This window comes from Lethenteron reissneri, chromosome 34 (genome assembly GCF_015708825.2).
Source record: "Lethenteron reissneri isolate LAM-NWPU_2019-01 chromosome 34, ASM1570882v1, whole genome shotgun sequence".
NCBI classification, from domain to species: domain Eukaryota; kingdom Metazoa; phylum Chordata; class Hyperoartia; order Petromyzontiformes; family Petromyzontidae; genus Lethenteron; species Lethenteron reissneri.
In genome coordinates this window covers 7057931-7070813 of record NC_083812.1, presented here as the reverse complement: position 1 = coordinate 7070813, position 12883 = coordinate 7057931, and the positions used below count along the sequence as shown (strand labels likewise).

Genomic DNA, 12883 nt, shown 5'->3' with positions numbered 1-12883 from the left:
CTGTCACCTTACGTGATAGCCGTGAGCTATAAGAATGGTGTGAATAATACCAATGCTTTGATTATTTGACTTGTTGTCCACTTAAACATTTCGAGTCGTATAAAAGATGGTCATTTCTTTGACATGATGACATTACTTCGACGTGGACAATATATTTTTTTGTAAAATAAGCCTGCACTTACATCATTAGACCTCCTTTGCCAGTAGCAAAATATAATAATATGGTTTTTCCCCTTTTTTCTGTCAACAAAACTGAAACCTTTTTACAAGGAATCATGTGTGCATTAACCACAATACTTGTGGTCAAAATGCAAACAAAAAACACTGATAATATATGCATTGTCCTTGAAACTGATTGGTCCACACCAGAGACAGCTTTCTTTTGAGCCTCGTCTCAATTGGTGCTAGACCAGAGGACGCCAAAAGGCGTACAGCTCAAAGACAATGCACTTGTTATAAAGCCTGCACTTGTGTCTCAAAAATTACCTCAACCTCTTCTTCTGAAATGCACGTGATGTTAACCGAAATAGAATTGATTAGTTGAAACTCAATGTGTATGAACTATCTAACGTAACTTGAGTTGTGTGTTGAGCAGAGGTGTGGACTCGAGTCATGTGACTTGGACTCGAGTCAGACTCGAGTCATGAATTTGATGACTTCAGACTCGACTTGGACTTGCATAACAATGACTTTGTCCCACCTCTGGTGTTGAGTGACCATAAACAAACCTAAGAATATGAATCTTTGCAGTCACGAAAGCTTCAAATCAGGAATAAACAAACCGCTCAGTAATATTGGAAAGCCTTTGGAAGGAATAGGGTGCACAAAAGTACGGACCACTGGAGCACAATAACCACACTTTACAAAATTAATGTTCTTAAGCACATAATAGAAAATATATATTTTTTAATAGGAATGCTAAAAGTGGGAGTAAATTAAAATGTACGTTGCTTTATAGTATCAATCTACACGTAGGTTAAAAAGGCACCTCTTTTGCATACAGTTGTCAAGTAATCTCAAATATGAACAAGATAAATTGCCTCAATAAACAACACTATGATTGATTGAGTTGATAACTATCGTTCGGACGTATAATGAAGTCCGTAAATCACAATGCATTAAAAGGAGAACTTCCAATTTAAAAGTTGAAACTAAAAACTTTCACTTGGCTGGGATCCAAGCCAAGAGCAATGCAACCATTTAGTCAGCGGAATTTACCAGGAACAAAAGTTATCTTACACAGGATTCTTGGAATGTTATATTAATGAAGTAATTTAGATACAGGATTCACCCACAACCCATGTACATGCTATCATCACCAACTGATTATTGCTAATTATTTACAGCTTGAATCCCTTCTTACATTTTGCGCACACTTATCCGGCAGGGTCCATATCTTTTTCACTCGGAAGCCCATTCCGTGTATAGATTCCGAGCACGTGCAAACAATCACCTTTGTTGCGAGTCTCCTCACTGGTCGAAAAAAATACCATTTCGAGGGTCCTTCAAGTTGGACTTTAAGATCTTGTTAAACACCCTTGCCATGCACGTTGGGTTTCAAGTGCAAGGGTGTGGGACTGGCCCTTTATACAACTAAAGCTTTACACAGTTGACAGGCACTTTCTAACAATTCTAGACCAGGCAGCACTTTCCTTATCACACCCATCACACCTACCAGAGATTCAATGGTTCCAGATGTTCAAACAATGGGGTGATGTAAAGCACATGCGTTGGAGGTTCAAGTTCTACGTGCAGGATAAGTAATACAGCACTATTTTCTTTGCCATTTAGATCAACACTGAAGAGTGACATTGTCAACAGTATTACATAAAGGTAAGCGTTATAAAATACGAAAATGTAAAGTTGCAGATCTGCCATGACTTGCTCAAGACACTGCTGGTGGAAGGGACCTCCACTAGACGGAGGAAGGAGTACCCACACTTTACTCCACCACACACGGCCTGCTGATAGACTAACTACGGTGCACCCATTTATACCTCTCGGGAGGACAGAGGCACGCAATCTAAGAAACTTGTCCATGCACGTATCTTCTCAAGACTCTCTTTCAGGAGGGCCATGTGTTCCCATTTATGATTGTTTGTAATGTGGGGGAAAAGGCATACCCAACGAATACCCACACATATTAAGGGGTACCATTCGACCTGCCATTACAGCAAGCAGTTGGGTTTTATTAAATACAGTATATAAGGTCACACGATGGATGCGTACTGAACTTATCTTACTGCCCTGGCACGTCTAGTGCCACTTGTGCATGTTCACAGTTCTATCGTATGGAGTGCATTCCACATTTTCAAGGCACTCGGTTATCAGCTGCCAATAGCATTTGGCCGATTATGTTTTACTTTGGCAACTGCCAATTGAGAATATGCCTTGAAATGCAGTACTTAGTTGCATTCCATTAACAGCACTGCAGTTCAAAACATCATTAAATATGTGAAGAATTTAAGTTCATACAGTATGCATACATTCCAACTCACAGATTTGTAAGCATGAAGGAATACTGGGCATGATTCTTATTTGTTTGACAGGCGTTCATTCATACGTGGTTGGTGGCCGTGAGCAGACATGGACATTGCCCTCTGTGACAGGGTACACGTCACACAAAGTCCTCGCTTCCACACTGCTGCCCCCATACAAAAACTGGTCTGGCCATTAACAAGCCTATTGTGTGCAAGGCCTGAGATGACCCAAATACAGTGCAGTCATATTTAACTTAAATCTCTACAGCACAGTATACTGTACAATCTTTTTAAAAATGTATACTCAATCTAAAACAGTTTTATATTAAGATGAGGACAGCAATGGGCGAAGACGCATTTAAATAGAAGAAACAGCTCGCGATGGAAAATGTTGACTGATCAATGCATGCATCAGAAGCTTAGGCCACTGAGAATGGATACTGCTGGGAAAATGGACAGGTTTTGAAATGTGGATTTGGCAAAAAATAGAAAAGATTGGCTGGAAAGAAAGAAAGAAAGACGAGTGAAGACTGTTAGGATAAGACAAGCAAAGTCAGGTTTGCAAAATAATCGTACAAATAAAAACAAAATACAATTGGCCATATTGTAAACGATGAACGCTCGATGAGAGACGTGTGCGAGGGATGAAGGGACAGGAAGAGAACAAGGAGCCGTAAGAGGGAATATTGCTAAATGAGTTGAGGAAGGAAGACATTGTGAGGATACAAAGAGAAGAGCAAAAAGACAGGAGAATGGATAAAATAGTGAATACTTTGACGTATGTCGAGGACCCGCTAAAATAGAGAAGGCACATATTGTACTGGACTAGAAACGTGAAAGGAATTCACAACGTCGCGATTGCAAACTATATGTCCTTTACTTCAACCATCATAATATACAGCAACAGAAGCTCAAGCCTCGGCGCCAGGAGGACTCCCTGGCACCGCCCTGCTCTGTCCTGATATAACCCCAACCAGTCCTGCCACCTTAATTTGGAGCTTTCGTGACTGCAGGAATTACTCTTTGGTTCTTTCGGTAAAGTCACGTATAAAGATAAAATAATAAATTAAATAATAGCATACGACGTTTCGATTGCCTCGTCACAGAGACGTTCTCTCTCTCTGTGTGCCGATGTGTGTTCTCTCTCTATGTATCTTGTGATATCTGTCTGCTTATATGTCTGTCTATAGTTTTCTGGTTAGATTTTTGTTTCTATTTCTTTTATACCTGATGATGATTGCTTGTGTTGCAATCGAAACGTCGTATGCTAATATTTAATTTATTATTTTATCTTTATACGTGACTTTACCGAAAGAACCAAAGAGTAAGTCCTGCCACCCTGGGTTTATTCCCCATTATCCACTCCAGCCCGTCAACCACCTGCAGACTTGTTGCCCATTGTGTATGTGGGTGCAGACTCACTCCCCAACCCCATCATTACCCAATTGTCTTTGATATTACACCTCTGCAAATGGTCGGAGTAACTTGCTTTGTTTCATGCACAAAGGGGTTTTATGATGTTATATACAGTGCCGTATTTTAATGTTGAACTTCTTTCGCACCGTACGTAGCAGCCATCCCACCTGTGTAAGAACTTTTTTTTATCGTCAGCCACGAGAGGCTGCTACATTCACCACAGCATCAACATTTTCACAAACACGGAAACACAATTGCGAGGAGAGCGAATCGCTACACCCCCAACATATACATGTGCGTACATTACAGTGCATCCACGCTGGGGCGTGTAAATGCATAATCGCTTGCACTTGCATGTGTGGACTCGTTTCCTGTCTTGTTACCGCCCATTGTTGCTGCAAACGTTTTTCCTGTGAGCTCAACCGTTTATCACGACGGAACAATAAACAGCACCGAATTGAAGTTTTTTTCTCTCTCCCCTCTCTATCCATTAAAAGTCCATCCGAATTGTGCCGAGAGAATAAGAACCCTCAGGAATCTCACGGGAAGCTCGTCGCGATGTCGTGAACTTACGCAAAATCTCACAACAAGCACCCAGGGGCAACACGTGTCCAAAAGGTGAAGGCGCATCATTACCCGTCCCTCTGTCAGGTTTCTGTGGCAGCTGGTGCACAAGGGTGCATTGTACGCCGAACATTCATTCTCACACGCTTACCGAACACTCCCACTCCATCCTCTTTCAGATGCGACGTGAAAAAATACCTGCCGATAGACGAACTGACATAACTATCGGTCGATGTACAAGAGGCAACCACTGGCAATCGCGACGTTGTGAATTCCTTTCACGTGAATGATATTTACTTCAGAAGTATCTCTTTTGAAGGGCATTTGCATGATTTCGTGTGTTTGGGTATGATAATGTTTCGCCTGTTTTGCCAATCGCCAAGTGGGCTTTTTAAACAGAATTAAAAAAATTAAGAACAAATAGCTGCAATGTTTTTGCTATCCATTCAACAGTTAAAGTAATGTATGGCGCTCCATAGCTGTATGAAGGCCTCCCACGGCTGCAAGGTCACGGTGCTTGTTTGACCGTACGCAACCACACAGGTCAGGGCGGGTTGATGAACGGGGGAGTAGGGGTTCAACAAAGGTGCAAATGTAACTGGGCCACCGATGTTAGCCATGGTCGGGGATCAGACTTGGATCGCCAGGTTCGTAGCGCGGTGCGATAACCATTGTGCCACCGCTCCACTCTCATTGGTCCGGTATCTACCTATCTATCACATCTGATTTACAAGATGGCTCCGTAGGTGCTTGACAATTACCCCACCGCGTGCAAGTGGGTGGCACAGCACGTCCCACCGTGCGGATTTTTTTTTTTAAAACGCGCGTGGCACTTGCCGGTCGATCTTGAGCGTGAGCGTGGTGGTGCTGCACGCCTTGATGCGCTCCTGGGCCTCGGCGTGGGTCATCTCCTCCGCGTTCTCCCCCTCGATGGCCAGGATCACGTCGCCGGGACACAGGTTAGCCGAGGACGCGACACTGCCGGGCGTCACCTGGGAACGCGAGCAACAAAAGACGAGACAGCACACGCGAGCGCGTTAGCCTGAAACGCACCCTCGAACACACACGCACACACACACACACGCGAGACAGGCGACTGAGTACGGTTAAGATCACGCATGGCATGCATAATAACATACGTAAGCGCATATGTGCAAATACACCGCTGAAGAATGTGTATGCTTTGAATGAATGTAGGGTCAACAAGGGGCATTTCTTTGCAAGGAACTGTACAAATGAATGAGCAAACGTGCATTTGAGGCGAATCCCACGCCCACTATAAGCGAGTGTGTTTAACAGTGGGGGCATAGCGAGACGTGATCGAAATTGTATGACAACACCTGTGCACGATGGTAATTTTCCATAAACAGACTGGAAAGCTTTGAGATGCGAGCATGGTCACAAGGGAGAATATGGGTTGGATGGAGAGATAAGAGTTTAACACGTAGGCTTTCGTAGCCAATATCATTCAAAATAAAGGTTTTTGGATTTGAGTAATGATGAAGGATGGGTTTAGGAGGAAACTCCAGTTGAAACAATCCAGGAAATACAAACGATGTTTATTGAGCACATTTTCAGGAGGTGAAAGCTTTATAAAGAGGCCTAGAGGCAGACAAAGAAAAATTGCTTCTTGACTACCTGAAAGGATAGGGGTCTAATGCAGTGAATTGAAGAAGCAAGCTAAAGATCGGACAGGATGCTTGAGCCAAAAACTTAATAATAGAATGGTGGATATGTTTGCCAATGCCCAAGGCCAACGCTTAGGTGTCCATGCGGTTCGCAATAGGCCATACACTCGGCAACAACAGCGCAATTTAAACGGTCATAACCACGACATCAAAAGGATACAACACCACACGATCTTCCACGAGAGGCTACGAGCGCTACATGGCCACGTTAAGCGTCCATTCACAACGGTCATGGTGCAGAAGGAAGGAGGGCCCAGGGCCCAAGTGACCGCATTCTGGGGGGGAGGCTCACCGCCGGATGGGGTGGGGACCCGCATTCCGTTTATAGCCACAGTCACCCAGGACAGCTGTCATCACCTGCAAGCCCAGTGGCGCGAGGCGAGATGTCCTGCTCGTGCGCATGTGCTCAGCTATGCACGAGAACTCCTTTTGCCAATGCTTGACGATGGCCTCCCCAACGCCCTGGCCAATTAACCGCCCACACCCACGGTGTTAACTGCCGTTTGCGCAATGGTGTAACGGTCACGTTCTATATATTCACACACCCGACCTTTGCAAAGATCCACCCACACCACAATCCCCGGCGAGTGAGTCAGCCATGCAACGCCGTCCTGCAACTTGGCCAAGCTCGTCGGTGTGGGTTGGTGAAGGTGGAGAGCACACATGTGGGAGCATTGAAATATAATACGGCGATGTACGTCTGCACTGCACTCTTTTCAGCAGAAGCGTAAGATTATAATAAATGCATTGTGGTAACTAGAAGGCAGCCAACAGGGCAATCTATTCGGTGTCTCCAGAGACTGTGAAGAGAGCGCGAGCTTGACGCAAACAGGAAAGCATGAAGTCATTGTGTGGGAATACATTGACAGATCAATAGTTGTACAGATAACTCCAGAACATCCTTGCAGCAGAGATGGCCATGCTAAATTAGATGTTGGGAAATATCTCGAATAGAAAGGAATTTGAAGTTTAATCCTTTGCAGAAGTTATTGTTATTAAACTCTAGACTTAGATGGAAATCTAGACTTACCTGGTTTGGGTATGTGTTGAGAATAGAGTGAGAAAATGGCATTAGCAGAGTATGGAGATGTTACCGGTGCAAGGCCAAAGGATAAAGGAGACCACGAGTGAGATGGAAGGATGTGGTTGAATGAGATGTGAAAGAGATGCGCGGAGAGTAGCTTTAACTTGGGGCAAACGTACATGAGGAAACAATATCTGAGCATCAAAAGAAATGTAACTTCTGGCTAAACTAAAGAATTCGATTCTTGCAGATGTATATATTATGGTCTTGCTCTGAAAGCCTTCACAGACATTGGCTTTGGACGAAATGCTAGCACAGACATTATGAACAATGGAGTGCTTTAAGCTAAGAAAAATTAAACCACAATTTTTTCTGGCGAAAGGATTGCACATGTGAGGGAAAAAGAGCTAAACGTGCATTTTGTTAATGGCATGGTGTCAAAAATGGAAGAAAATAAATATAAAATTCAGCTTTTGTAGTGTTGTGCCTTTAGTGCTGAGAAAAATGTGTTTATTTGAACATTCAGCATATGTAGCGCTTTTCACACTCTAGTTTGAACGCGTCTCCAGAGGCAATGCCTATCCAGATATCCATATCTTTAAAAAAAAACAGATGCTAGCAAACTACTATTGCTTAAGTGAAGAAATCGTATGAAAACAGCAGAGGGATGGTCCACTTGTCTTAAGTTTGTTGTACGATTTAAAAAAATATATGAACTGCCTCTATGGCTAGTGATTTGTGCATCTAGTTTTTTTTAGGAGATTGAACTCCAAAATATCAGGTCAAATAGAATATTTCATCGACTAATGTCCCCTATATAAAATTAAGCATTTTAACATTTGAGTACCATACCTGGCGAAAAGCACCGAGGTCAGACACGGGGTAACTGAGGCGATACTTTTTCGAACGTGACTTCGGTAAAAGTGTTCAAAAGTGAGGCATTATTTTTACCGTCGCCTTCACCTTTTAACGGACACTCTTTGGAAAGCCATCGAGGGACACAAGAAACCCCCCTCGGCATCATAGACCAGTTGTGCTTCTGTCGTTTGGGTTTTAGACTGTGCGAGTATATTTAGAAAACAATCTGCAAGACTGATCACATGAGCTTTAGCGACACACAAGGGCAGAGGCTGCCCAGCCAACGCGGGCAGAAACACCGACACACGTCACCGTAATGAGAGGCCGTGGCTGGGAGGCGAGCAGTACACAGCTCTCTGGCTGCACTCCACCGGAGGAAACCTTCACTCGCCTTTCAAAAAAGATTCCATGCTTGTACTACAGCGCTGTTTATTTAGACATAAAAGCCTAGCTTCTATCTGCCCTGTGACTCTCGCACGAGCTGCGTTTAAACGCATAAAGGCCTTCTTTAAGCTAACGCCGATGCATTGGAGGGCAAGCCGCTTTAAGCTGGCATGTTTGCATTTCCTCTCCCAAATGTTTTCAGTGCATTAAGACCGCCGGCTACTATGAGCCAAAGCTGCCTTTCAAAACTCTTACTCATTCCAAACGACGATGGACGAACGTGCCCCGACATTTCGCGACGGTGCCCTCTTAATACACAGGTTATGCTCAAATTGTTACCACACCAACATCCTATTTAACCTCGACTTGTTCAATTCAGAGATCTAAATTGGTGCAGCGTTTATGTATGTATAAAGGTATCTCTTCATGGGAGTTCTGTTCAAGTAGCTCATCATTCACTTGGGTAATTAATGAGCAGTGTCACGGTACTACATTTACATATATTTGGTGATTTAATAGTTGAGTCCCATACTGCTCAATAATGTGTAATATTCTCCGTGGGCTTTTTGCAATACCAGTATTTATACTGTACATACAGAAATCTGTCAGTTTACAGACATCACCTACTCTTCTTCTTGGTTCTTTCGGTAAAGTCATGCTCCAAGCGTGGTGGTGTTTCATCCAGACGCTGTCTCTCCGACAGACCTGGTCTTCACCTGAGGACGGCTGCTTGCGTTGTGGCCGAAACATCGTGAGAATTATTTTATTTTATTATGTTTTATTTTTATTATTTTATTACTTCCCTTCTACGTGACTTTACCGAAAGAACCAAGAAGATGAATCCCTGCAGTCACGAAAGCTTTAAATAGAAATCACCTACTCTTGTTGTTTATGCAACGTTGCTTTATAAAATAAATTATTGGTAAAAAGCCAATATATATCCATGAATCTATTTCAATCCCATAAAAGGAATGATTTCCCTTTCAATACCAATGCCTGATCATCCCTGAGCATCATCACAGATATTATGCATCACAAAGGAATTGTACCCTCAGTTCACATGAGCCTTGAACAGCACGCATCATGGGACTGAATGCAAACAAGAGGCCGAGTGCTGCTCTCTTTGTACAGGAATTCAATGACATCATCTCCACGATGCAAACAAATGGGTGTCAGCAGAGTTGCCAAACTGAAAGTGTGTTTTGGAGAAATGCCCATATAAAATGACTGCAGTTTCCTGCAGGTTTCACTATGATAGTCAACTTTGGAAGCATGTTTCTTGGAAATGGTGCAACACTCGAATTTGAAGGAGTCTTCTAAAATAGAATGTGTAAATGTGTCTTCTGTGAACTCTGCTAGGAACTGTGAATAGTGGAGGAAATAAGAAGTTTAGTTTCAACATTTAATCTGAACTCAGAACAAAAAACACGTCAATTAATGCGCCACAGTTTATAAATAGCCCGAAATGTGAGTATGCCTGTGTGCTTTTTCTTCTGCCCTTACAAGGTAATCATTACGATACGAGTCAAAATATGTGACATGACTAGACTGTCACTCCAATTAATTCTGATAAGAGGATGCTGGTATGATATATAACTCGGAAATGTTTCATATCAAATAGTGCATCCACTTACTGGCAGCACACGAATCCACAAACGACTGTCGTGTGAACTGCAAACACAATTTCTGATTTTAAGAAACTACTCAAGCGCCATGGTTAAACAATGTTCAAAAATGTTCACTATTTTTTCCCGAATGGTTCTTTTCTGGTAACCGCTTGTTTGCCCATCATTCTGATCGCGGCTTCATGCTGTGCTCGGGGACACTGGACACAGAACTGGCCACTCAAGACTGAAATGCGATCTGTGCAGAACAGGTGGCTGGCAGGGCTGTCCACATCCTCGCAGGGCCCACACTCGCAGGTGATGATTCACGTTGCCCAAAAAAGATCGCTTCAAAATGGAGCAAGGCTCAACCACAGCAGGAACAATATCATTCAGGAAGCCATCTTCACAGCTGTATTATATACCTGGTAGTGGACAACCATACGGTATTCTATACAATGCAGTGGATATCTGCGTTCACAGCTGTATTATATACAATGTAGTGAGCAGGCATATATGGCATTATAACAAAATATATGCCTGCATAATACAATGTTGTGTCAGAGAATGGCTGCAGACGGGATTATTAATAAACGACATCTCCAAAAAAAAAGCCCGTTCTGGTGGCCTATTCATCCTTTACGTAACAAAGGGCCCACTTTTCCACACGCAGCTTTGTTTGCCACATGACAGCCAAACTGATGTTTTTTTTCTTCTCAGAGCTATAATTTAGGCAAATTAAGTACCCAAAACTACATTTTATGTGCAATCGGTGACCAGGCTGAGAACATCAACCCGCGACACTGGAGAAACTGTTTTAATCACAGGTGACCAAAATCTAGATTCCCACTCAGAAACTCAGCGGTGCCGACAACACACTCTCACTCCGACATAAGCGGTGCTTAAGAGGCAAATTCGTGGTCCATTATCGAGTGCCCAAAAGTGAATTTCCAAGACTGACCATTCATTCAATTTCGGTTCGACCACTGTAATGTACGTAAGCGATGTCATGGTTCCAGTGTGTAGGGCCAAGATATGTATTCGTGGCATTATTGTGAATACACTAAAATGGAAACTCCTATGTTAGTTGTACAAATTTACTTTACAGCACCTCAGTCCCAGTGCCAATAGCGAAATTGTCTTGTAAACGTAACAGGTCTTGCAGCCGTAAATATACCGAGGGCTTTAAAAAAGAAACTGCACGCATTGTCAGATGCACTGTCAGACGCCACAATGCTGAATGCAATCATAACTGAAATTGTATTTTGCAGAAAGTCAATAACCATTGTTTTGGCCTGGATTTAAAAGTAAAAAAAACTACATATCCCAAGCCTTCAACAGCTTTCCAGAAATATCCAATCTGCTCAGACCTGCCCCACAGAGTCCACAACCCTGTGGGCATATTTTCTCCTCCACTTTGAAATTCGACATGTGCCCATGCCATCAGCGTTTTGGGCCAAGCGTACAGCTGGCACTATGTTAAAATAATGTACAATTTTCCCATCTGTATTTCACGGTCTTGCATAGGCCAATGGAGCTATGATAATTGCTCTACTGAGGCTAATTTACTGCTAATTTATATGAAAAACACACACAGGCAAAACTCTTGCAAGTGCACGCAACTTGAAATGTCTCGTCCGGCAGCTCAAATCACTGTGCCACAAATGGGTTATTATTTGGAGCTGTGTCCCAGAGGTACAGTAAGTGCACTTGCACTACGAACCTGTCCAGCCGAATTTGATACCTGACCACGGCCAACATCTCAAACGGCCATAGGTCCTCCACCCGCCACCAATCTGCACTGACCGGCGTTGTCAAGTTCGCCAAAACAATCCCCACGACTGACGTGACCTGGAGAAGTCTTAATCCAGTCGTGGATTGGACAATGATAGGGCCAATGAGATCAGGTCACTTTGCAGGAGTGAGATGAAGCATGGAGGGATGGCGACATCATGGGGAGGCTTTCATCCAACAGGTGATAGACCATGGCTGATATTGATGATGTTCAAGCTGCCTGTGTTTCCTAGACACGTACTGTACAATTGTACTAAAAGTGTGGTGAGGAGCACGTTCATTAATGTGACTACATCAAATTAATTTGTTACAGTAAAACACAGATCGTTCTGACTGGAATTTGACCACAACCAGGCAATAGTTAGTTATCTACATTTAACTACTTTAATTCAAAGGATTTATTTTCCTTTAAATATTAAGCAGGTAAATTGTGATATTAAACGCTCGAGACCGCATCTGGAAAATAATTGTATTTGTGCTCAAACACTTTAGAACAACCAAACACACACACACTGTACTGTGCATCCTGTCACTCCCAGGGGCTGCAATTGATGGCTGCACTTTGTACCGGCAGTGAAAGTTAAACAAGCAAGAATATGTGCTCAGAAATCATAAATAAAGGAGTCCATTTACGAGGTTACACTTAATTACAACAGTGTGTGAATACTACAAAGCATTGTGCGTCAACACTTCTATGTTGAAATCTCAAATGTGTTCAGGCAACCAACAATGCATTTTAAAGTGGAGTATAATTTGAAAGTATGTAGAAGCAGACCTCTTGTCCGTGTAAACATTACCTGCGTTGCTGTGTACGGCATTTCATTTTAAACGCCACCGATTGCCGAGTATCAAATAGCATGTATGCATGCGTCTGCCAATCAAAATGCTATGCAGCACTGGAATGTAATGCAGAGCTGCTCATGATAGTAAAACCATCAGTCGTGCAAACAACTGCATTCTAATTTGTGACCCAACAGAGCAGGTAATTGTCTACTCTTCCACAGCGGCCAGACGTTTTTGAAAGAGTTTGGAGTTATCCACACGTAACCTCACCACACACTGACTGTGGTG

General features: G+C 43.0%; 1 protein-coding gene across 4 annotated transcripts in view; it reads right to left on the bottom strand.

The window, feature by feature from the left end:
* LOC133350627 (PDZ and LIM domain protein 3-like) overlaps positions 1 to 12883 on the bottom strand; it is a 43241-nt gene that overhangs the window by 18016 nt on the left and 12342 nt on the right. For all 4 annotated transcript variants that reach the window (XM_061565203.1, XM_061565202.1, XM_061565204.1 and 1 more), the window contains exon 3: positions 5298 to 5452. In XM_061565203.1, coding sequence (XP_061421187.1) covers positions 5298 to 5452 — 155 coding nt within the window. The remainder of the gene's footprint in view (positions 1 to 5297; positions 5453 to 12883) is intronic.